Source organism: Anser brachyrhynchus, assembly GCF_964034855.1.
Source record: "Anser brachyrhynchus genome assembly, chromosome: 5".
In the NCBI taxonomy this organism is placed as follows: Eukaryota; Metazoa; Chordata; class Aves; order Anseriformes; family Anatidae; genus Anser; species Anser brachyrhynchus.
This window is the reverse complement of record NC_137699.1, coordinates 2,737,470-2,763,234: the sequence shown is the minus strand read 5'-3', so window position 1 is coordinate 2,763,234 and position 25,765 is coordinate 2,737,470. Positions and strand designations below refer to the sequence as shown.

At 37.5% G+C, this 25,765-nt stretch overlaps 1 protein-coding gene across 3 annotated transcripts in view; it reads right to left on the bottom strand.

Moving 5' to 3' along the window:
• The window catches only part of DENND5A (DENN domain containing 5A), a 62,791-nt gene that overhangs the window by 13,716 nt on the left and 23,310 nt on the right, over positions 1-25,765 (bottom strand). The window contains exons 5-17 of one of the 3 annotated variants that reach the window (XM_080593339.1): positions 22,293-22,480; positions 15,350-15,667; positions 13,363-13,578; positions 12,199-12,433; positions 11,552-11,702; positions 10,831-10,924; positions 8,872-8,970; positions 7,751-7,882; positions 6,385-6,537; positions 5,526-5,630; positions 3,193-3,277; positions 1,667-1,751; positions 520-648 (exon numbers count right to left, since the gene is read on the bottom strand). In XM_080593339.1, the coding sequence (XP_080449465.1) occupies positions 520-648; positions 1,667-1,751; positions 3,193-3,277; positions 5,526-5,630; positions 6,385-6,537; positions 7,751-7,882; positions 8,872-8,970; positions 10,831-10,924; positions 11,552-11,702; positions 12,199-12,433; positions 13,363-13,578; positions 15,350-15,667; positions 22,293-22,480 (1,990 nt within the window). The remainder of the gene's footprint in view (positions 1-519; positions 649-1,666; positions 1,752-3,192; positions 3,278-5,525; positions 5,631-6,384; positions 6,538-7,750; positions 7,883-8,871; positions 8,971-10,830; positions 10,925-11,551; positions 11,703-12,198; positions 12,434-13,362; positions 13,579-15,349; positions 15,668-22,292; positions 22,481-25,765) is intronic. The other 2 variants (XM_080593337.1, XM_080593338.1) reach the window with 2 other exon arrangements.

Below are 25,765 nucleotides of genomic sequence, written 5' to 3'. Positions count from 1 at the left end.
TCTAAGGTGCACTTTGCCATGCACTGTGAAAACAGAAAATCTAAGGAAAACAAAATAGTTACAGAGAGGGCACTGAGATAAAAAGCTTAACTCAAAGTAGTTGAGTTTGGACATAAAACCTATTTGATTTAATCCCTAGCAATTGACGAAATTCTCAACTCAAAACTGAAGAAAGTCTACTGCTGACAGAACTGATCCTGTATCTGAAGAACCCCAGAAGTAAATCATCATAACACAACATAACTATTTTTCGTGTGTAACATGCTCTAGGTGACTCTGCTTGAGCAGGAGAGTTGGACTAGATGATCTCTGAAGGTCACTTCCAAGCTCAGACATTCTGTGATTCTGAACTAGCTCATACACAGGTACAGAGACACGGTTGGAAGGCTAGTTTATTTCATTCTTTTTGCATAATACTAAGCAAATGAAAGAATAGATTTTGTTGTTGTTGTTGTTTTTAAGTCAAACAACTAAACAAGGTTAATTATTAAAAGCTTTGCCCAAGATAAACCATCTTACTTTGTGAGTTCATGATCTGAAAGCAACTGCTTTAGATGCCTAGACAGCAACTTCTTTTCCATAGAGAGACGAACCCAGGCTCTGGCCTTGCCAACATCTGTTTTGATCTCACTGATGTTCTGGATATGCCTGAAAGAACAAAACAAAAGACACCGCACATTATTTTCAAAGCATGATAGCTCTTTCAAACCAAGCTAGGCTGAAGAAGGGATTTTGCCACAAATGCAAAATATCACACAAACTACTGGAAAAAGAGACATGGTCACCTTAATATTCAACACTAGCTAAATTCCTTGCATATCTAGCTGGAAAAAAAATAGGAGACTGAAAAAGAAGAATCTGCAACACAGTACCCTTTTATAAAATTCTAAAGCAGGCCCATTGCTTCACATGATTTAAGAAGCATTCTGGAACTATTCTGCAATATTTATGGCTGAGTACTTTGGAAAATTACATACTATTTTTTACATACTATATTTTCAGTGCTCAGTAGTAGCTTTTCTAATGTACAAGATGCAAACGGTATGCTCTGAAAGGACAAGCATGACCCTTGAAAATCCTCAATTCACTCCTTCGTACTGAAAAAAATAGATTTTGGGAAGGAGAAAGGAGGAAAGAATAAATTCATTTTGAAGGGATTTTAAGTTCTGCATTTTTTGTTTTTATGTACTGAAGAAAGGGCATCTAGCAGAAGTTACAGTTATAGTTGTTTATTTGCACTACTAAAACTATGTTAGACAAAATCATTGCGTATATTAAACAAGTTCTTTACACTGCTTTCTTCACTGAAAAGCAACACTTAGCTCAACTTGGAAATGACTAGGAAAATACATACGCTACACCCACACTTCTGTGGAAATAAAACAATACAAAATATTACAAAAAGATGAAAATTGCATCAGTGTATTTCTATAAACTAGTAGCTGTGACAATGTAAAATCTCCTCAGTATGAAATATGTTTCTGTAAAAGTCAGTGAAAAGGTTGCACTATATACTTTAAAATGGTTCAGCAAGTTCCCTCCCCACATTCCCCTCTTGGTGTATGAAATGCATGCATCCTGTATGGTACACGTTCTACACAAAAATAAATATGCAAGCAAGTCTCATGGGGTTTTTGGTGTGTTGGTTTTAATAATTCAAACTCACCTCATATCCTGGACGAGAGAGATTCTAAGAGGTGACATGGCTGGACTGGTATCTGACTTTCTCCTTTCTGAATCAAGAAGTATTCCTAGATCCAGAAGAACAGAATTTTCTGTTAGTGAAAACCATCTAAAGATTTTAAAAATCAACATAAGAAGAAGGTAAATTAACACCAACTTGCATGTAGAAAGGGGTGATTAAATTTTTATTTTATTTATTTTAAAAGACTCATACAAGTAATGAACCCTACTGCACTCTTGCTGTTTTGGTGAGTCATAGCTTTGCAAAGATATTGTGGCATATTTCCATTTCCAATGACATGAAAATATGATACGCTACACAGATGGTTATGCAGATCAGCACACAGTGAGCATTAATATATTAATGAGCTTAAATTCAGCTGAAATTGGTATGACATCAAATGGCTTAAGACATATACTAATAAAGTATTATTTTCTAAAATCTACCCTATTTTATTTCATGGTCAAACTGACATTAGAAAACAGTGTTCAACATTTTACTCTGTACACCACAACCATACGTTCAACTAGTCTACCACTCCACACACTCCTGTAACATCAACAGTCTTAATTTGCAATTTAAGCAACATTATTACTCTTATCTTTCAAATTTCACTCTAGAATCAAATCATATATTAAATACAGTCCCCTGCCCTGAGTCCCAAGTCAGAAAGCCTAAGACAGGCACAATCTTCCATCTGATATGCAAAAAGCCCTGTGCATAGGACCAAGTGACATTCAGGAGACTTTAACATGTACAAGGCCTTGTAAGTTTTAGTCATGCTAAGCAATTTGCTTATAGCAACTTAAATACAATTTAAAAAGAAACAAACAAACAAAACAATGTTCTGTCTACAAAATTATATCATATATATACCCATCTGACACAAAAAGTAGCATTTAAAAATTACATTAATAATTTTGAAAACATTATCAATGGATCTTATGTGCAATATTACTTTTACTACAACATTTGCTATGTCAAAAATTACAATGCATTTCTTAAGTGATTTTTGCATTTTTAAATGACTTTTTTAAAAAACAGTTAAGACTACTGTTTGGCTGCCCTCCCTCCCTCTTTTTATTTTTATTTTTTTAAAGAAACAATGTAAATTTCAGGATGTACAACACAATTTTGTGTGCTTACATGCATTCCCCCAGCCCCATCTATGACTTGGTAGGCTTTGTCAGTCATGAAGCCATATGACTATAGGTTATAAGGAAGATTTTATGTTGGAGCAAACCCATTATAAAGTCTGTCTTTGAAACATCAGATATTTCTGGTATCTGACTACTGCAATCACAAACAAGTTAATTTTCCACAAAACATATTGAGACAATAAATCAGGTCCATATTAATTCCATAGCAAATCGAATACTCAATTTGATTATATTTTATGAAGGGCTACTTCCAAGGAAACAATCTTTACATGGTGCAAATCAGCAGGCAGCTTTTACTCAGCTGTTTTGTTTGTATGTTCATCATCTTCCAGTAGAAGCTAATCTTACCTGAGGTACTGAAGCTGCCTGATGTAGTTCTTCTCTGTCTGTTTTCAAGGTAATGTAGCAGATGAGACCACAAAGCAGACTTTCCCTAGAATTAAAAATATATTAGTTACTACAAAATACAGGATCCCAATTCAGAAGATATATTACTATGAGCTGAATAAAAAGGCTTAAATCATCATAGAATGTATCAGCCATAACAACAACAACAACCTTGTTTCAAATATGTTTCTCCTACAAAGTTGTTTATTTAAAAAAAAAAAAAGAGACAAGTTTCAGTTGCTCGGGAGCTGTAAAGAGGATGAGAAAATAAAGCAAAGTCAAAAACTACTACAATCTAATGATTCCAGTAATCTGGAAAAGTCAGCCAAGCTTCATCAACATGATTGTTCATCAACTTGACAAGAAAACATTTAAATTCCTTGTAAAACATTATGCATAAGCAAAGTTCTCAGACTGAGACTGTCATCTTTCCTACGCATTTCCCTCCCTGCCTCTCCAGCAGCGAGCTGGCAAGATGCACAGAACCAGCCTGGGTAAACCATCTCACACCCAGACCAAGTCTTGCGTATCTGTTCCCTTCAGGGTAATTCAGGGCTATAGATGCATGCTGTCAATTTGCAGGAACTCAAAAGATTTCCATCAATTTCATCAGGTAAAGGACCTGGATAATTACAAACACGGTAAGGTAAAAACAAATCAAAACACAAGTAGGACAACAAAAGCTTATCAGCAAGAATACTCTAGTTCTACACATTATAGAAACAACTTTAAAGTTAAGTTTGGGATACACTATTTAGGTCAAGATTAATCTGTCAGATAATGTTAAAAAGGTGCATCTCACTCATTATGTTTCTTTCTTAAACCTCAGGTGACTTGAAAAAAGAAGGCAGGAAATATTTCATTGGCAAATTAAAAGATTCTTGGTTTCATCTTAAAATATTCTGCATGATAAATCAAAGACTAGCAAAGCCACAGAAGGCAGCATTAATTGAGTAGGGTCTCTCCAGCACATTAATTGGAATGATTTACAATGAAAATTAATTACTATTACCTATTATCTTCCTAAATTATTACATTAACTGGAAATCCCAGTAAAAATCTAGCAATTCCACATTTCGTAAGACCAGTCATATTATAAAGCCAGACTTTTTGTTACAACTGCGTGCAGAAAGAAACCATGACTGTAAAGCAAGAGCTGTCAATTCAGTACTATTGATGTCACATCTAAAATCATGTAAGTACCTTCCTGAAGTGCAGTAATTATGGTTCATCTCTGGAAGTCAAAAAATTTTAAAAAATATATTTAAACATCTCTAATCAATTCTATAGCTCACTAACAGTCATGATGGCTCATTCCAAGACATCGTATCTATACCAAATGAAACAGCTTGCCTCCAGAAGACAAAGCACAAAGTGTCTTTTATATCTGTGTTGAGAAACTTATTGAAAATAATTTGTGGTGAAGGTACTAAAAAAATTTCAGAAAAGCCCAATGCCTCAATATCTGACAGATCCAACATGGGAAGCCAAAATTGTGAGTCTTACAAAAACATAAAAAGAGAACATGAAAACATCAACCGGGGAATGGTTACATTGAAAACAGTATTTCTCTGAATAAACATACACACACATGCACTGTCTAGTGTTCAGCATTTTGCTGCCATGGCAAGGAAAACTGCAAAAGATCACAGATAGCAGCAAATATATGCCAACGATCACGATGAATGTAAGAACTCATGCAGTAGATATCTGCCCACTTCCTTTACCATCATGTTACTCTGCTCTAACTTCAAGAAGCAATGAGGACACAAACTATTTCTAAAAGGGAAAAGACGACAGCCTGAAGAAAGCAGCGAGACAGGCAAGGGAACAACAAAGGCCTTCTGAAAGTTCAGACTACTGTGGTCATCAGACCCTACATTCTACAACTCGCCTGCATTGCTTTGGGCAAAGGAAGGTGCAGATTCACTTTGCATGTGGAAGAATTGGTAGGTCAGCTAATGTTGGACTATCAGGGCTCATCAGCAGGAAACAGGTAAAAGCAAGGACTGGTGGAAGGAAAACCATATTCATTACTACGGTCAATTGAGAAAGTAGAGTCTTCCTTGGCTCATTATTGAAAAATAAAATAAAATCGATGTATAAAACAGCAGGCTTTTGCATATTTAATAAAGGCCAGAGTACACAGAGAATTAGTAGTGCAGTTTTACTGTGGATCATAGTATTAGATGCACAGTACTTCCTCCATCAGGCCTCTATTATATTCCACCACTCTATTTATTCCACCATTCAGCACTGTTTGCCAACATCTGCAATCAATCCAAAGCATTAACCTTATGTAGGGTTGGCCGTCTGGTGGTCTGAAAGGCCCAAATCTGAGTTGAAGCAGAATATACTGATGCTCTGTCTTCTAAGACGAAAGCAGTACAGCTTCTATCCTAAGTGATATACAAGAGGGAAGGGAGAGAATCACATGATAAATCTTCACATAGAGAAACTACTGCTATAAAGTTTGAAGGAGAGCAGATTTAAACACTGGTGTTTGAGTGCTGGGGACAGATACTGAATTACAGTTGTTTGGATTACATACATTTATTCTGCAGATTCTTTAAAAAAAGTTACAATCCTCAGTTTCCTTGTTATTCTTTTGCACAAATGAGGGAAGAATAAAAACCTTAAAACTCCACCTATTCCCACAAGCAACACTTAACTATCCCTACATAATTCTGAAAGAAACAAAATAGCAAGGGTTTTACTTTTAAAAATTAAATTACCCTTCATGAAAAAAATTCCCCATACCATATTCCACTGACACCACATTTAACATACACTGCATTAAACCCTGTGCAATTTAAATAACAGAAATATTAAAAAAAAATCAAAGACTTATTTACCATTCTATTAAAAAACAAAACAGAAAAACAAACACAAAAACCTTGGTTAAATGGAAAGAAAGTGTTCAAAAAGTAATCTGTGGAACAAATCTGTGTGTGCATTTGCACCCACCCCAGAGCAAAAAGTGGAGACAGACAGGGAGGCATTAACTGACATAAAAAATGCTGGGGGTTGTGTGCAAGTATTTAACACATCTATGTGCACACACTAGGTATCCTCTGAAAGCAGAAGGAAGAATAGCAAAATGTGACTTTATGGAAGTATGCTCTGTAACATGCAGGAATATCTGCTCCTCACCTGTTTGACTTGCAGACCATGGCTCCATATCCTTTCTAAGAGGTCACACAGACTGGCTATCAGGGTATTCTCTTCTACACCTGTGATATTCACTTCACCATGACCCAGCTCCACAGCTTCTCGCCCCATTTTTTCAACCAACATCCTCTTGGTCTTAAAAAGGACAAAGCAAAAGAGTTAGTTCTTTCCACACGGACTTCTAAGATCATTCAGACTTTTTGCAGAATCAGAACTATAGGGGTTGGAAGGGACCTCAAGAGATCATCGGGTCCAACCCCCCTGCCAAAGCAGGATCCCTAGAGCAGGTTGCCCAGGTAGGTGTCCAGACAGGCCTTGAATATCTCCAGAGAAGGAGACCCCACAACCTCCCTGGGCAGCCTCTCCCAGTGCTCCATCACCCTCGCCATGAAGAAGTTCTTTCGCATGTTGGTGCGGAACTTCCTGGGCTCCATTTTGTGGCCATTGCCCCTTGTCCTGTCCCCACAAACCACTGAAAAGAGGCTGGCCAAATCCCTCTGTCTCCCCCACTTAAGATACTCGTAAACGTTAATAAGATCCCCTCTCAGGCTTTTCTTCTCAAGGCTGAACAGACCCAGGTCTCTCAGCCTTTCCTCATAGGGAAGATGCTCCCGGCCCCCGTACCATCTTTGTGGCCCTCTGCTGGACTCTTTCTAGGAGAAGCAGAGAAACTTCCAGAGAAACTGCTTCTCCTGGAAAGAACAAACAAGGAAGAACAAACAAGGAAGGACAGAATAGCAACGATTTGGCAGAATAACTGAGCATACATAATATCTCTGAAACCTGAGCAGGACTGCATTTCTTTTATCCTTGTTTTTACAAGTCACGGCTGCACCGGGTTTGATTGCTTTACAGCCCCCTCCATCTTTCTAACAAGGGCCTTGCAAATGGGCACATATAAACCTCCACATGCTAATCTGAATAAACAGAAGAGCAAGCCACAATTTGACAAATTAGTGGCCAAGCAGCAAGACCCTGCAACACAGCTCTGTGTCTTCATGACAAATTCCTATTTTGGAATATTCTCTCTTGTTGAAATAGTATAGTCTCAGTGATAAATGAAATATGCTAAAATAGATATAGGCAGCAGTATGAAGAAGACCCATCAAAATATTCCGTCTATCATTTTTCATCTATTATAAGATCACATGATAAAATTTCTACTCCTGGAAGAATTTCTGAATACGTTCTCTCTTCATGAATTTCTTACTATTATGCAAAGAAGCGGGTTATATAGATAAAGCACAGACACAGGGCAGAAGAGCAGGGGTTCACATGTATTGGCTACAACACGGTCCACAAAGGATGAATACGAAGTACAAGAGAACAGAAATATTCTCTGAATTACCTTATTTCGGCATTCCTTCAACAATCCTTCTACAAACTTCCAGTTTGTTTGTGCAATTACTGATGGAGAGAGGTTAGATAGCTTGGGCTGCCGAATAGTGCTGCCCAGATTCCTGGCTTCTTGGATATACTTCTGTATTGGAACAGAAAATAAAAACGGAAGTAAGACTAATTTGCCAAGAGAAAAGAGGTAAAGGTATCTTTACCAACAGCTCTCAATGCAACGAGGAAGAAAGGACCACAATCTCTTTCAAAAGAGTCCCCTCTTTATATCCAGCATAATATTGGGCATGGACTGTTAATGTATTATTTCACTGAAGAGCAAATCCCCATTTACATTATTTAGCTAATATTAGAACACACATTACTAAATAACAAAAACACAGTACAAAATGACAAGGATACTTAGATGCATAGATTTAGTTAATCCCTCAAAAACTGAGAATAGTCTTGCTATTTTTTTCAATATAAAATGCAAGTGTGTATGAGTTACCTAGACCAAGACTTCAAATGGCAGCCTGTGGTCTGCATATGGACTGCATAAAAACTCGACCCTGGACCTTGGCAACATCTGAGACCCATAATCATTTCTGCAAGTTTCTTGTTTCTTGCCCAGCCTCCATTGTCTTTCAGGAAGCAGCTGCAAAATGTTACTGACAGCTTTCAGCTCTGAATCATCTACATTTTAGAGCAAAATGATCTCCTGGACCTTATTTGAAAGCTATTCTGCTCCTATTACTACCATCAAGTAGTTGTCACTGTTTTCACCCCAGAGACAATTTGACAAATGTTTTGAAAACCATGTGAGCACAGATTGGTTGGAGCATAGCTAGCTGTGAATAAGCAATAAATTAGTACAGGAGCTAAAGCTCAAAATTAGTACATATTTCAGATTCATAAGTAACTTATTACTCTTATAACGTATTAACATTAATATGGTAATATTAATGTTACTATAGTAACTTATTAATACCTTACAGACAGAATTATCAAACAAGATGTAATCTTTCCAAAGAGGAAAAAACACATCTTTTCCAGCAGCCTTGCACTAAAGAACTATGATATAAACTATGCATCTTTATCCAGAACTATGATTACAGTCATATTGTGCATTTAACATACCAGATAATGTTCTGACACAGATTTTATAGAGGGCCAATCATGCTGGTCCCAGCCTAAACATAACTGCAACTGAAGCTCTGGCATGGAAAAGTCCAGCTGCTGGCAGGACAAGTTGGTAGCAAAAAGTCAAACAGACCATGTAAAGTGAAAGCGTAAGTATACATGAAGTAATAAAAGCAAGCATGCAAAACAGAAAAGGAGAAGAGTGAAGACATAATACAATGCAGAACTCCCAAACAATCAACATAAAAGCAAATAAGTAATGAAGCTGAAAGGAAAAAAGAAAAAGATGATGTTTAATCATTGGATTGGTGTAAACTCTGACCTCCACTGTGCACAAATACCTGCAATTTAGAAGCCACTAAGCCTCAATGTCACAGATTTTTGTTGACTGTCCCAAAGCTTCAATTTTTCTAAAACTCACAACATCACATTTTCAAACCACTGCCTCCTGCTTAGCCTGATGCAGCATTCATCTCAAAGGGCTCCCTCCCCTTTCTTTCAGACTTAATAGGAAAGTCTGAGTCACCTGGGAAAGGGGTCAGCATCCAAACAGTACTATGTAATCAACAAGGTACAGCATAAAGCCCTGCACAAATAGCAGCAGCACAGATAAATCTGGCAGTTGGTACTCTCATTTGAACATGTATTTGCAATTTTTATTCCTCAGAAATCATTTGCCTTGTGACAGAATAAATCCTATAGGATAACCAACTAGTGAAGATACAGTTAAAAGCAAACAAAGTGGAAAAAAAAATAAACAGAGGCTAGAGGTAGATTTTTGTCTTTGTAATTACCTAATTGATATTTCATAAAATTACATCGTAATTTTTAAAAGCAGTAATGAGATTATAAATCAACTCTTATTCACTTCTGTGACTTCTAAGTAAAAAACACTTCTGAATTATCTGAGCACGTGAAGCATGTCAAAGCGAGAAATTACTTGTAGCTTCTTAGTATATGCAGACACTTTTCTGTTGCGTGGTTATGGATGACACAACACTTCAATTCACTTCACAAACCAACAATAATGTTCTGGAAATAAGTACACTGGAAAGGCAATTAAACGCATCACTACCATAAAAGATGGAACTGAACTAAGAAATATATTTCATCTTGACAACACTATCCTAACAGATGCAAGATTACATTAAAATTCCAAGCGAAGCTTTTCTGAAAATATTTAACAGGGCAAGACAATACTGTCTTCTGTGGAGAACATACAGTTAAGCAAAGTAAAGCTTCAGGATTACTAAGAACAAATCAATTCTGATGTTTTAAACCAGATTATTTTCAGAATTACTCTTATACCAACATTCAGCGTAACATCTACTGACTGTATGAATCAGAAACTGTACTGAAGAGTCCAAATCACCCAGATCTTTCAAAATGCCTTGACCACAAAAAAAAAAACAACACAGAACAACCATGTCAGCTGTAGAGGCACAGGTGAGAGAAATTTTCAGTTCAGCATCAGAGTTCTGTCCTACCAGTACAGCTATGCTGCTCCAAAACCCAACTAGTATCTCTACACAGTGCTGGTCTGTGTTCTATAAATGCACTACATCCAAGTGAAGCTAGCAAGAGATCTCCAGAGCAACACTGCAATAACATCGCATTGGCCCACCCTCTCATAGTGAATGACTTCTTCGACAGGCTCAGAGTCAGGAAAAAGATTTTTAACAGGGAAACATTCTGAATGCAAGACACACTGTAAGATCACATGAAAGAACTAATGCTTTAGACTAAAAATAGGCAGACAAACCTAACCAAGGTTAAAACCAATTCACAAACCAAGTTATTTTGGTCTCCTAAGGACAGAGAACTTCATTTGTACAAATAAGGGAGAGCAGAGATGGACTGCAAGTAACTACAGACATTCCATAAATGTTACAGACCATTCACTACTCAAGCAATAAATAAATAAATATCAGATCTCTAGAGTTTAACAGTTTTCACCTCTCGCTGATCATTGTCAAGACGCAGGTGCTCCGTGTGTTGCTTTTGTCTGTCCTTCCGCCTCCACTGTGCAGGAGCATTTCTCTTTGTCCACCTACAGACAGAGGACTTACTCAGCAACTGTCAGGAACCAGGTGAACAGGAGTAGTAATGGGGGAAAAATAAGTTTCTATCTCATTGCATATTGAATATGTCAACATCAATTCTGCCAGACAAAGCGCAGCTGCAAATACACACAAAGAATCTCTGTAGAAGCAGCCAGTCTTGGGCAACCAGAGGAACTCAGAAAATTAGATCACGTACGCTTGTTTTGTATTTTTCCATTCTTTTAGGATATCCAGTTACAATTTACACCTTTTTCCCCTTTTTCAAGTTTTTAATAAGAAGATACCCTAAAACATATGCTAGCTCTTAACTAAGAACCAATAAGGAGATCTGCTTTTTATATCAGCAGCAGTTCAATGTAACTCAGGAGTACTTCAATAATAACAGGGCTCCTTAGGTAAATTTCTTCTTTCTAGAATTCCAGATAATAAAAACAGAACAAAAACTACCATATACAACCCATATATATCACTCTTCTGAATTACTCTCGTTTTGAAGAAAGAAAACACTGAATTATTTTCAAATTTGTTTTTTGATACTAAAGCGGTATCTCTGCTTTAGTACTATTCTTACAGCTCTAACCGAGATCCAGCACCTGTTGTCCTAGCTTGCTTACTTGTTGCTTGCTGGTCCAGTAGACAGGACATCAGACTGAAGCTTGGGAAAAAATCCGAGTTCATACTTTCCTTGTCCAATTTTCATGTCCAGCAGGTGTGGATGGACTGCAGTGTGATCTATTTTTGCCAGTCTTAATTCAATTGATTTCTCTGAAATAGTAAGAAAGGTGATTTTTTTTTAAACACCTATCTTAATCAGACATTAATGTATAATCACATATCCACAGCTAAAAGCAGATCTCAAATTTAAGAGGAGGCAAAAGTTTCTTATGGACCTCAACAGGCACATTAGTACAAGAGTGTATTAAGCATCAAACAAAGAGTGCATTAAGGAGAAAAATGCTTATCTTCTTCAGCTCAAACTTTTTTCTACACATCAACACATACAGAAAAACAGTTAACATCAATTACTCATTATGTGAATTTCATCGCAGCTTCCTATATAACATTTAGCTTGCTCACTGAAGCTCTATACCTCAGATTTTTGGTCTCTTCCTCTCCACTCCCTCCCCCGGGCTTTTTTTTTTTCTGCTTTTTTTTTTTTAGTGTTGAGAATGGTTGCTTAATTGTAACTTAATATCTACAACAAATAGCACTGACTAGTTGTACTTTCTTAGGTGCCAAGAAGGGAGCTTCTTATTCTTACCAGCCTCATCAATGGTTGTGCATTTTTGATACATAGATGTGCGCAGAGTTGGTGTTCTAACATTTAGCAGCCTAATTTTGTCCACTCTAGAATCAAATACTCTCAAAACAGGGTCTTTATCATCTTCATCATGGCACATAATCTTATTGTCAATAAAAGATGCAAACATTTGTGTCTCCAGGAATCTTGAGAGGAAAGGCAAGTAAGGCTCAGGCTGGTCTGACAAGAATGATGCCTAAAAGACAGCAAGCAAATAAGAATGTTTGTTGGTCTCCAGAGATACAGCCAAAAATATCTCCAATTTTTCTAATTAAGGGTGTACTAAGGTGTTTTAGAACCATTCAAAGCCTAGTTTTAATACAGACACCAGTTCTATCTCCAAAACAGGCAGTCAATAAGAAAATTTCAGTTTCATAATTATCACCTACTGTACAGCACAACAATTATTAAGCTGTGGTTTTACTATTTCCCTCATTTTCTAAAAGAATAATCAAAAAAATCAATAGAATCCCAGCAAACCTCAATAAAAGAACTGCAGGTGTGGGTATTACATACTTCCGGCTAGGCTCAAAGCTTATGAAGTTGATGGGAATCTTTTCATATGATTTGATGGAAATCTGATTAGCCTTCTAGCATGTAGTGATCCAACATAATCTTTATCCACATACTACCCTGCTGACAAACATCTGATCTCCAGTAAAGAATGTACAGAGTTTACTAGTAAACTCTGAAGAGCTAGGTGCTGTATTTCACTGAAAAGAGGTATTTGGTACACATATACCTAAGAGCTGCATGGTGTCAGGGCTTTATTCATGAACAGATTCAGCAGTACCTCTAGTTAAAAACAAAACAAAAAAAACAGAAAAACAAAATGAATGATTTTCACTAAAAATATTTAACACTAATGTAGAGGTTAACCATAGAGTGAGACTTTCTAAGGTATATATTTTTCTACAGCATCCTTTAAAAGAACATCTTCAAGTGTGTTTATGTAACTTTTTTCCCACATAATATACACGATGTGTCTTTTGGGGGGAACACTGAAACTTAACGAAGAAATTACAGTTTTGATAGTACTGTTTTCCATTTTATGATCCAGTGAACAAAATCTTAGGCATAAATACTGCTATAGTTTTTCAGTTGACTTCTTTTATTACAACTTACTTTATCAAAGTTTTGCATCTGTTCCCTGTTTGTAAACCAAGATTCCTTGTCCTGATTGGGTTGAATGACAAACACTTCATAATCTGCAAACATTTGTGTAAAGCGGTTGGCAAAAATTTCACGGATTTGAATATTCAGCTGGTAAACCTTGAATTCTTCTTCATCACATTGAATTTTAAGATCCTTTTTGCTACTTGTCTCCTCTCGCACCTCCAGCTGAGGAAATAAACACACACGCCAAAAAAGTTGATTTGTATATTGTTGCTTTTTCAGATATTATGGGCACACAAGACCTAATCTGCCATTCAACTGCTATTGATTCAACATTCTAGTCTTCGAAAATAAGAAAAAAAATTACTTACAGTTTCAAGCACTGCAATAAAACAGCAACATCAAAAACATAGAAAAAACTTTGTCTATAAAAGCTATCCCTTCAGTAATAAACCATATCCTATTTTAGAACTGGTTGCACTGGATATACTTTAGGTTAAAAAATGTACAGATAACAACTGTATACATGCCCATATACGCCATACACTTAATGAACTTTTACCCTTTAGTTTTCTGTAGAGGACTTTTGCTATCCATGTATATTAAACCAATACATATCTCTGTCTCATGTAACACAAGTCCATGTTACACACTGTTACAGGTTAATATACACCAGTTTTCAAATGAATTCAGATATGTACAGTCAAAGTAAGTTGTGCATGTCTGTTAGCCTATTTCCTACAACCTAGGTCTTTAGCACCATAATACACTGTTCATCACTACACAGCCCAGAGTAATCTCTAATAAAATAAAATGCATTTTACAGACAACACGTGAGTTAAAATTTATGAAAACAGCAACGTGAGATTCGGATATTCAGTTCACATTGGTTTTGATAGGAACTGGAAAGCTAGAAAAAAAAATCAAAGTGACAAGCATTCATGCACTATTTTGAGTATACACTTGCTACTCTTGTCTTTGTTAATTAAGGCACCTCCATGCATATTCCAGCACAATACCTATAACTCGCAACATCTACACAATGATGCAGTTGCTGCAAGTGCACCACACTTCTTTAAACACTTAGGTTATACCAATCCAAGGCCAACTACAAAAAGCATCTTACAGCTATACTCTCTAAAAGAGAAAGAAAGCGCTGTGCTGTTCAGCCATTTTTTCCAACTGCATCCCATGAGTAGCACTTGGCATCTATACATTCCCCATTAATTAGGTATTTGGTATTATGCAGTTTTTAAGTGTTTGAGAAAAGTGTTGACAGCTATAATCTATACTCCCCCATTAACACACAAAGGCTAATAAAATGGGACAAACCGTTCTTTTTTATGGAAGAGAGCACAGAGATAAGGCCTGAATATGCAAAAACTTACAAGAATTAGAAAAAGGCCTGTAATTCTCCCATCACTTCCCAATCCAATCAGCAAAAGAACAGTAGCTTCTTACCAGTTTTCCCCCGAACAAGAAGAAAATGATGCAAAAAAAAAAAACTTGAGGAGGAACATAGCTAATTTGAGCACCCAATCCTGTATAGTTAGTAACCAAATGATGCTTCTTATAACCCCCATGCAGACCCTTCCCCTCAAAGCTGCCCTCCTCCTTGATTCTAGATCACACAATTTCTGTCTCTGTCTCTACCTGTAGGCCAGGTTATGGTCACATCGGTCTCAAGGAAGAAGAACTGGTCAAGATAACTTAAACATGCCAGAAATAAAAGTTTTACTCAGAAAGCCTTCACTCTGTTCTACAAAGGTTCAAAAATTCCACAGCGGTTCTTCGGGTAAAATCTTTTATGCAAGAAGGGCCACGTTTCCACCCACCTTGTCTCCACAAATGTCCTTGTCTCCGCAAATGTTTGCAAGGTTTATGTACATGTTAAATGAAGTTCTTTCCAGTGAACACAAAGCCACTCTTTATATCAACACTTCAGACCGTCTGCTACTGCGGTTCCAGAGACAGTGTAGATCATTTCATAGCTTACCTTTTCTAGACTCACACCTGTTCTTTTAACTAGTGCTTGGAGTCTTGCAATGGTCTCATTTTCCTTTAGCAGCTCATAGGAATTCAAAGGTGATCCTGCTATGTTCCCATTTCTTTTATCAGAAACTAGGTCACATGCTCTGAGGCTCTTCATCTTGGAGGCACTTTCACTACAGTGAAGGTTTCCCTCTGGTGGAATTCCAAATGCCATTAGTATCTCCGAAATTTCCTGAACAAACTCAAGTTTGTTTGGAAACTGGGGCAAGTCTTCTGGCAGCTCAATGAAATGGTTGTCTATATCCACAAAGCAGAGGTTAGCCTGGAATTTAATTTAGAACAGGATACCGTTAGAATACCATTAAGCACAAGGGTCACATTTTGTCTTTGGATTTGGTGCTTATTAAAAGAATCGGACACGTATGTATTTGCTCGGTTATTTTGTAAAACAAACCTGCCCCAGCCATGACGAAATTTTGGCTTTTGAAAGCCAAAAAAGAAATTTTGGCTTTGAAGAAAGCATTACTGAGGCCTACGTTTCCATGTCCAAGGAGATAATTAAGGGAGAAGACTCATTTTTAAAGTGGTAAACCAGATACAAAAGAGATTGTAGCGTATATTAGGTACAGGTGTGTGATTTTGTTCATATATACACATACAGCTAGATTTTAACTACAGGATATTTGCAACAGTATTTTCTACATATGCATACATAAACAAGTGACTACCTTGCTCAGATTATAAACCCATTCCTCTGAAGTTCAGTGAATTCCACTTGGAAAAGCATAATGACATTGCAGAAGCTGCAATAACATTATCTTCTCTTTTTGGTAAACAACTTCCTCGGTTCCCCGAGGAAGATTAGATGCTTGCTTCCAAGGGGGAAAAAAGAAAAAAATATTTGAACTGGTAGGTTTGATTCTGTTTTCCTGTTCCAATCTCACTCATTTACTAAAGACCAAGTTAAAAAAAAAGAAAAAAGAAAAGGAATCCACCTATGTAGCTTCTATAACACCACCAAAAGAAGTTACGTATCTTTCTAGGATTTACCTCAGCCTATATTTGGTGAGTTTGGTGAAAATCTTACACATCTCAGGAACGTAGATACACGTACGTCAATGTTCATATATATACATGATGCCAAAGCCTGATGCCCTGAGGTCAACAGCAAAATTTTTGGTTGCCTCAGTGGAATTAGACTGCTCCCACCAATTCCAAAGCCAGAGGACAATTGCAATTCTTTAGTTTCACCTCAAGTACGATAAGGGCCAAAACTACACACACATCTAGCAACGCCTGCATCAAGTCCATATCCTTCCTTTCAGAACTGTTCAAAAAAAAAAAAAAAGAAATGATTTAGGTTCTCCCGAAATAATATCTAAAAAGGAAGAGCTTATTCTCTAAACAATGAGTAAGCTCCCTGCCCCACTGACACCCTAAAGTGAAAATACGTTCTATCTAATTCTTTGTCCAGCACAGGTGCTCAGACTACAAGTTGCATCCAGGTTTTCAGATCCCCTCCTCGGCAGTCAGATCGAAACATGACTGAGTTAAGTTTTCTGCTTGAATACAGCATTGAAAGACTAAGAGACATTCATCTACAGCATTTCTGCAGTATACATCACCACTGTGACTTTGCAAATAACCACCCAACTTCACTTAAAAGACATGAAACATGGTATGTAAATATATGTGCATGGTTGGCTAGTGGAAAGTACGTTTACAGAATTCCTAAACTCTAAAGAACTCCTTGTGAGTGAATGATGACTTTTTGTGTTCATTCTCAGCACTACTGATCTTCATGCAAAAATCAGAATTTGTGATGTAGAACAACTTAAAGCTGCAGCCTTCAGAAACATGAATTTAACTCGTTGAGTGGCTCTTTAACATGGCAGTACAGGAAAACATAAAACTGAAGTCTGTCAATAAATCTGCAGTATTATCAAAGATCTATCACACCAGCAGATAGCATGAAAATACATACAGAGCAGCGACTATCTTTCAAAACAATTATCATGGTCAGTCTGATCTAAACATGTTGGCATCAAGAGGAAAAAAGGCTTTTCAAGAGACCTATCTTCTAAAACAAACATAAATTAAAAAAATACAGAATTTGTTAAGATTTAGTATTCAGTAACATCTTGTTAATGGTTGAAACAAAAATACTGAGAATCTATTTCTTTGTTAATATGACAGATATGTATGTTTTCTTTTAGAAAATTCGGAAGACTTTAAAAGCTAAGTTTATTGCCCAAGATCCTTTGGAACACTTCATTAAAAATAAGATTTTTAAAGAAGATACTGTTTTTGTTTGATTTAACAAGTGCTGGAAGATTTAACGTTGCTTATTTTGACTCAGAATAATTTCAGTTTCCATTATTCACATGCAGGTGAGTGACAAGATGCACACACAAATTCAGAAGCATGAAGTGGCCAATATTAACTTGCCTGTTAAAAATATATCGCTATAGCTTTGCAAAAGTTTCTTTAAAAGGAAATCCAAAGACACATCAAAAACAGTCTTACTTCGGTATTTGCTGGGTTTATGATTTGCAAGACTGCTAGTTTAACCACCTTTTTGATAAATTTTATCGATAAACAAACCACATTTTGCTAGCAACATCTGAAACAGCTACATGTTCTTGCCTTCCCCTTCAGTTTCTGCAGCACCTTATCATTCTAGCACAGCTTCTCCCATGCCTCCCCCGACCTTTCGTTTCTGGGTTCCTCACAGGCCTCTGATGCAGCCACCAGTGAAACCACAAGGATGCTCATGCACACAGAAAGAGCCCTCAGCAAAAGCAGCAATACTTGTAAGAACAAGCTTAACTTTTAAGTGTACTGTATCACTGACGTACACAAGAAGCTCGACCCTACAGTAAGTTTGGAGCCTCTTAATAATTTTAGCAGGCCATTGAAAGTCAGGGTCTTCATATCATTGGTGAACTTGAGTGAATTCACCACTGGGCAATGCAAACTTATATTTTGTACTCAGTTATTTTGCTGAAGATTTTAACTATCATCTGACAAAGCATTAACTTCTCAGATACAGCTGCGTTTCCACACTCCCATGGTAAAGCATTCCTTAAAGCATCAGCTGTGACCAAAATATGGAAGACTGCCACAACAAGCAAACCTAAACAAGCTTTATGGCATACCTGTGGAAGACCTATCAGTTCGGACAGTCAGTCTTTCCAAATATATTAGCCTAAAGCATTTTTAAAACATTTAGAGCAATACAAATAACTATTTTTACAACTTCAATACAAAACCACACCAGGAGATCTATAGTGACACTGAGGTAACCTTGCCATGTTAGATAGCAATATTACACTCTTCCTAATATTGTACTCAATGCCCTTCAACTGAGAAGCACTAACTAGGATTTTCCATCAAACCTCACTTCCCTATTCCTTGTCTAAGTTAGATATTGGATAATAAGAACTGTCCCATCCATCCATATGAGTGGATTCGCAACAGAGATGCAGTTTACGCAGTTTCAAGACAAAGCCAAAAAATATATTTTTTCAGGACTCAAAATAAATTAGAACATAGAACAGCTCTCTGTATACCCCTTCTGATAAGGGAGGAAAATACAGATACTATATCTGTGAATCAGAAGCCTAGAGGCAGGACTTGGAAACTGAGATCATCACATAACCCTGAAGATTTCATATAGTATCATGTATATTCCAAACTTTAGAGATAAGCAATACTAAATAGTAATATTGCTTTTGTTACCAACGATAAATTTGTCTTTACGTACACATAATAGAATCCCTATGCCCTCTTCTACTGTTGTATCATGACATTTTATTCACGTTTCTTGTCAGCTTCTCCGTGAGGAATTATGTTTAGAGCTTATCTGGCTCTTTAAGTGAAGGGTATCTGAAGGCCTAATCAGAATGCAAAGTTGTTTTGAGATGAACCTGTAATCTGCAGTTCTAAATATATTAGAGCTGATTAAATTGTTGTTATCAGAAATTCTGATACTGATCAGTAGTTTCACTTAGTGAGACTAACATGCACTTCAGATTCTGCTTTGCATTTTAAATGGTACATTTATGCCTCATTAGAACAGCAGATTTTTTCTTGTTTTGCTTTTTAATAGTAAATACTCTCAACGCAAATCTCAACAACAGCGAGCTTTTCTTCTTCCCAGCCTAGTTTACCTCCTGGATAAACAAACCTATTTGTATAGGGCAACTTCTTCTGCATCTTTGAAGTCTCTGCTGTATGGTAAAGTCCACTTGTATACCATAGCTACTTTCCCAAAGCGCAGCACTAAGAACTGCAGCAGTTACCAAAAACCTTACTCAGCAGTGACTCCCAGGGGGATTTCTCAGACTAAACCACGTACCTAACTGTAAAAGCTCACTCTTGGAGAGGGGTGGGGGACAACAATGGGTAGGCACAACAGAAAAGCTGAAGCTTCAGGACAAGTTTGTATCCTGCAGCATATTCCATTACATGGGCACATTCCTGCTGATATCCCAAGTACTCTGTGCCCTTTCCTTCCCTCCCCAACAACATCTCAGTAAGACTGTATCAAAAATCTACTCCTCCACCTTCACTAGAGACTACCTAAAAAAAACAAACAAAATTAAGTTGTGGTGCCAGGTGATTTTTTTTAATACCGCTTTGATTTCATTTTTAACATCTATAACAGATCTACCTTACTTCAAACCTCCAAAGTAACCTGATAAGGCTCTTTAAAAACATTTACCCTTTAAATAATTGAAACATCCATTCAAACTTGTTTATTTTGAGGTCCCAGAGTAATTTCAAAATTACAAAAATCTCTCTTTACAAAAAGAGGACAGTCTTTCTGAAACTTCCTAAAATAATGAGAACATCCATGGTGTATATTAATATACATTCCCACACATACACTTTACTATCCTCCAGCTATCCTCTATAAAAAGTATACTAGCCATATTAATTAGGCCTGTCAATGCATTCAAAGTTTTGTAAAAATGTAGTAAACAAAAACAAACTTTTTTCATGGCAAGAACACACATTACGTTCATCACAGAATGCCTGAGGTTGTAAGGTGCCTCTGGAGACCATTTAGACCATTTAGCCTTCCTGCTCAAGCAGGTGCCCTAAAGCACATTACCCAGGATTGTGTCCAGGCAGCTTTTGAATATCTCCAAGGAAGGAGACACCACAACCTCCCTGGGCAACCTGTGCCAGTGCTCAGTCCCTCTTCCAGTAAAGAACTTTTTCCCTCAAGTTCAGATGGAACTTCCTGTGTTAACTACTGTTATTACTCTGTTATTAATTAATAAAGACGTTATTACTCTGTTATTAATTATGCGAATGCAAAAAGAGAGGGAGAAAAAGAAATCAAGAGATTTATAAAGACTTGAGCTTTATCAGGAAAATAACACAATAATTTGAGGAGAAAATTTCTTTTCAACTTGCCAGGAAAAGCCAATGAAAACTATCAGCATATGGATTTGAGTAAAAAGAGCAATGTTGGCATGGTGACCAGACTGGAAGTTCACAAAAATATCTTGTCTTTGTTTTCACATAGCTTTTTTAGGAAGTTTATGTCAAGCTATGTTGCAGAACCGTCTAATAATGAAGCAGATAAAAAAAAAAAAAGCAACAACCACCACCACCAAAAAACCCTCTCCCTGCCACACTTCTTCTCCACACTGCTTCTCCAGTAATTTAAATGATAATAGAAGCAAATTGGCAACCAGAGAAAGTGACAAAGATTATAGACACTAGTAGGATTTTCTAAGCAGAATGTTTTCCATGATTTACCCAGTCCTTCCCCTGTGAAGTTACACCTACACTAGTAAGCAGACTAGCACGGGCCAGACCCATGCAGTTCCACAGCTAACAATTCTGCAAACAGCAGCTTCCCACAGGGCTATCGGATTGAGCTGTCCAGCTTCTTCGCAACAGCCAGCCAGACCACACTTCAACTCTCATCAGTTGCTACTTACAAGAGCAAACACGCCAGTGATACTCTACAAGGGAAGCCATCCAGCCTACCGATAGAACTGCCTGACCCAGACAGCCACCAGCCACCTGACACATACTTCCCACAGGTAGTTGCTGGCTCCTGCAGGCACCTCCTCTGCTACCTCAGGTAGTGCTCAACCCCTCTTGGTCCCTTGATTCTCACAAACAGCTCCTAAAGTCTCTCCTGGCACAGCTCTAAAAATAATATTTGTGAACAGCAGGATAAAATAAAAACAACCTCTATGTGGTTTTAACGTAGTCCCAGCCCAATGTATGAGTTGCAAAACCTTTATGGACCGTTCCCATAATTTATGCAGTAGCTGTTGTTAACATAAGCTCACTACAAGGAAGGATTTCCTTAGCACTATCCCAATTAGAACCAGTTTGCTTAAGTAGGTGCTGACATTTTGCTGTGAGCTGAAGTTTACATTCAGAGGAAAAACTGAAATAGCTTTGGTACAGACAACTGACCAGCTGGGTCCAGGTAAACCAACCCCAACTCAGAAACACAGTGCAGAGAAACCCAGCCTAATCCTGCACAGCTAGGAACCAGAACAAGCAGAGCGCAGCACTGACGTCAGTAAAGATTTGCTCAGTCAGCACCACACGAGCAGCTGCAAGGCCTTTTGGCCGTAGCAGCTTTTTTGACCTTAAGGTCACAATGATCTTTTCTGCATTTCCTAGCACAACATACGTTAGTTTTGCAGCATAAAATTGTTCTTTCTGTAAAAGACGCATGTAAAATTATAGTCTAACTTTATCAGAGCATACAATTCAAAAGATGGGGTTTTATTTAGCAATTTCATTGAATTTTCTCCAGAATCTCCAAAAAGATAAGATCTATCCCAAATCAGAGCCAGCGGGAATTTCACAATGGCCATTACAGTTAACATTAATCTTTTGTCTCATTCCTCGCTTCTCTCATAGCTACATACATTATTTAATCAATTGAAACAAGCTCCTCTCACCTCCTGAGGGAGTTCCAGCTTAGACCTGTCATCCAATCCATTGGAATGCAAGCCCATCAGGTAAGGGACGGGAGCATCAAGAAAATGAAGGAGGGATGCTGGAAGGATAGGAACATACACATGCTGCCACTGAAATGGAAACATCAGTGCTGTGATGGTCTCTGCCACAGTCATCAGTCTCTGGTAATCTGAAAAAGAGCAAGAAAAAAAAAATACTTTTCATAAAAATATTTAAGTCAATCTGAATTAAAGAAACAAGAGCTTGCTTTAAAACCACAAAACTCGCTACTAACTGAGCAGCATCTTTAATGAAAGCCAACACTTGTACACCAAGCCCATTTTGCTGACACAACAAAGAGAGCTCAACACAAAGTAGGTCATTCTACAAGTCATACGGAAATGAGCAAGTCAAGTCTTAGCATCCATTAAGTCACCCTCTGCTACCTCAACCAGGGTTACAAACAGGTACACCATTCTGAGTATGGAAGCTGTATTGTAATTGTCTAAGAAATACATCGGAAATATTTTATTTTCTCTGTGCTTATGGCTTTCTATGCAAGCCTTGGATGAAAACCAAGGCATCTGGTATCTCTCAGATAAACATTTTTAAAAGAGTGCTTAAACGTCTATAAAGTATGCTGCATAGTAGCCAACCCAATAGTGGGACCGAAATATCTGTGTAAAAAATAAAAAGGATCAGCTTCATTTATCCTTTGCAACATATGACCAAACTCTCACTTCAATGTGAAAACAACTCTTCCTCACAGAATTTAACAGCAGTGCTAGCTGCACCTATGCAACATGCATACAAAAAGATCTTTTTTATTCAGCAGCTGGTGTCTAGAGCAGTTAATACTGCAGTATGCTGGGCCAAAACCTCCCCCTCCTCTTTTATACTCTGGAATCATCTCTAATGGTTTTTGATATCTATATACTGCAAAAGAGGCAACACCAGATGAACTGAGAACATGTGGTTTAATGCAAACAACCACTAAAATGTTCAAAATGCTTCTGAGCAGCCAGGCTGGAAAGACCATAAAGCAAGTTTGTAAGACGAAGACAGCTCCTATCATCAATCAAGCTATAAATACAGAACAAACTGTAAACAAAGGATGCCTTTTGCATGATACTGCAACAATACCTAATTCCAGCCAGAAAGGGAGGCAGAGGGAATAGGAGGAAGTGGAAAAAAAAACGAAAAAAAACACAACAGTATCCTTTGTGCGTGTGAGTGTGTGTATGCATGTGTTGTGGGAGGGGGTGTCTTCCAACACATTCATAAAATTACAGACAATATGACATTGCAAAAGAAGCTTGAATACACAGGTTCAGGCATTGAGGTTTCTGAAGCTGTTACTACACTGTTGCAGAGTGGATATGAAAAGTGCAAAAAATATTTGTTCTAAACAAACACTCCAGAGTAAAATTAAGCAGTTCCTGGCATTCATGATTAGTTTTGCAAGGAATCAAAGTTACAGAGTCTGGGGTCTGCAAGAGGAACTCATCACAGGTTTTGCTAACAGCAGTAAATTCTGCAATCCAGACTTTTGATTCTCAGTTTCAGATCAAGCTACGCCAGAGGAAACTGTTACTGCATAAAGCTACTCATCACTGTCTCACACCAGACCTACTGTGCTGGTGCTCCTTAAATCAAAATGAGCTAGGATGCCTTAAACAGTTTTATGTTTCTGCAAATAGCATACCTGGACTGAAGCACGGGAACACGTTAAGAAGCACATTATTGAATACAATCAACGTAACTAGCAACACTCCCCTATTCTGCCTGGACACCAGTTTCTGCCTGCACAGTTACTTACTGGTTTGCAGCTTTAATCACAGACCAAATGCTAAGAAGTGATGAATTAATGATAAGCTTTTGGAAGAAGAATCTACTCCATGCCCTGTTTTCTTCAGCATTAAAAGCTACCTTAAAGAAGCCAGAGATACACAAATATTCCAGCTGGTTCATATTCAAGCTTGTTTATCTGAAAGAACAAGTCTCAGAATAGAAATGTTTTCCTACTACTACACACAAACACAAAAAAAACTTGTCTAATTCTGCTGGCTAATTTAAATACAACTTCTCCCTCTGTCATTATGCTAACTTTAGAATTAGCCTTTCAAATTAATTACAAAGTAAAATCAATAATTCAACTTTTCTGTCCAGTCAGCAACTACCTCCTGCAACCCAGCTATCTGCAAACACACTCTCTGATCCAGGATAGCAACATGGCATAAGCCATTCCCAACCACTTGACCTACACTACCACAGCCTGCACAGAATGGTCACTACATTCTGCAAGCTTTATGCGCTTCAGGAGCCAGTGACATAAGGATAAAGACAAGAAGCCTGCAAACATAAACCAAAATAACTTGAATGTTTTCTTAAGTTGTACCTATCCAGCAAGGGTGTGGTGTTTCGTTTTACAAAAAAGGGGAAAGCAGTGTATTTCTGGTATTAAAGAATTACTAAGGATTTAGGAAAAAAAAGCACCACAAAACAGGTAGGAAGTGCTTCAGTAGTGGTGCTAATCTTGTTTTTGAAACCAGAGCTTGCTTATTCTGGTGCAAATGACACAGGCTTTATATTGTACAAGAGCACTGGTAGAGGAAAAGTGACACACCACTAGTGCACTGTTGGGATGGGAAGTACTTAACTGATCAACGTGCAAGGAAAAAAACAGCTACTCCCTTTTAGATGATCATTTGCTTTACAATTGCTGAAAAGGGCTGATTGGTTTACACTCACCAATTGCTGAGTGTAAAATATATTCCCAAAGTGCATATTAAAAGAAATTTACACTATCTGTAACTAGTACATCTAGGCATTTTTGTTAATCTGCAAAAGGCAAACAGATCCAGGAAAAAGAAGAAGTGATTAATCTTGAGTCTGGAAAGAGAGGAGCAGTAAGGGACGCTCTCTGAACCATGACTCCAACTCTCCATTCTCACATGCTACCACAGAGATGTCTGTAAGAACCTTTAGAAATCCTCGGACTTCACCAATTGAAAATGATCACGTTCTGGAGTAGTTTATCCTCCTCATCTTCAGAGATGACAGTGAAATACTGCTATATTTGTCAAATAATTTCCGTCCCCCGTGCCACTCCCATACTGTTAGTTTAAAGCAGAGTTGTCCTTACAGTGGAGGACCGTTATCACAGATGAGTTTGGACATCTTCAGAAAGCATGTGACTAAACTAGAAGGATGTGCTATTTGACAGGGTTAAGTCTCTCCTTAAGCTGAAGAGGATCAGAAGGTGAAAAAGAGTTATATAGGCAGTCCCTGTAGGTACATGACATGCAGTTCAGCCATCAGAAAAAAAGCACTGCTGGACCTAGAGTTTCCTTTAGGCATGTAAAAATAAAAAGTTGTTCTGAGAACAGGTATTCAATATGTCAGACTCCTTAGGAAAAAACATGCACTTCTTTAATTGGACTTTTTACTGAAAAAAACACCTGCAACTGCAGTA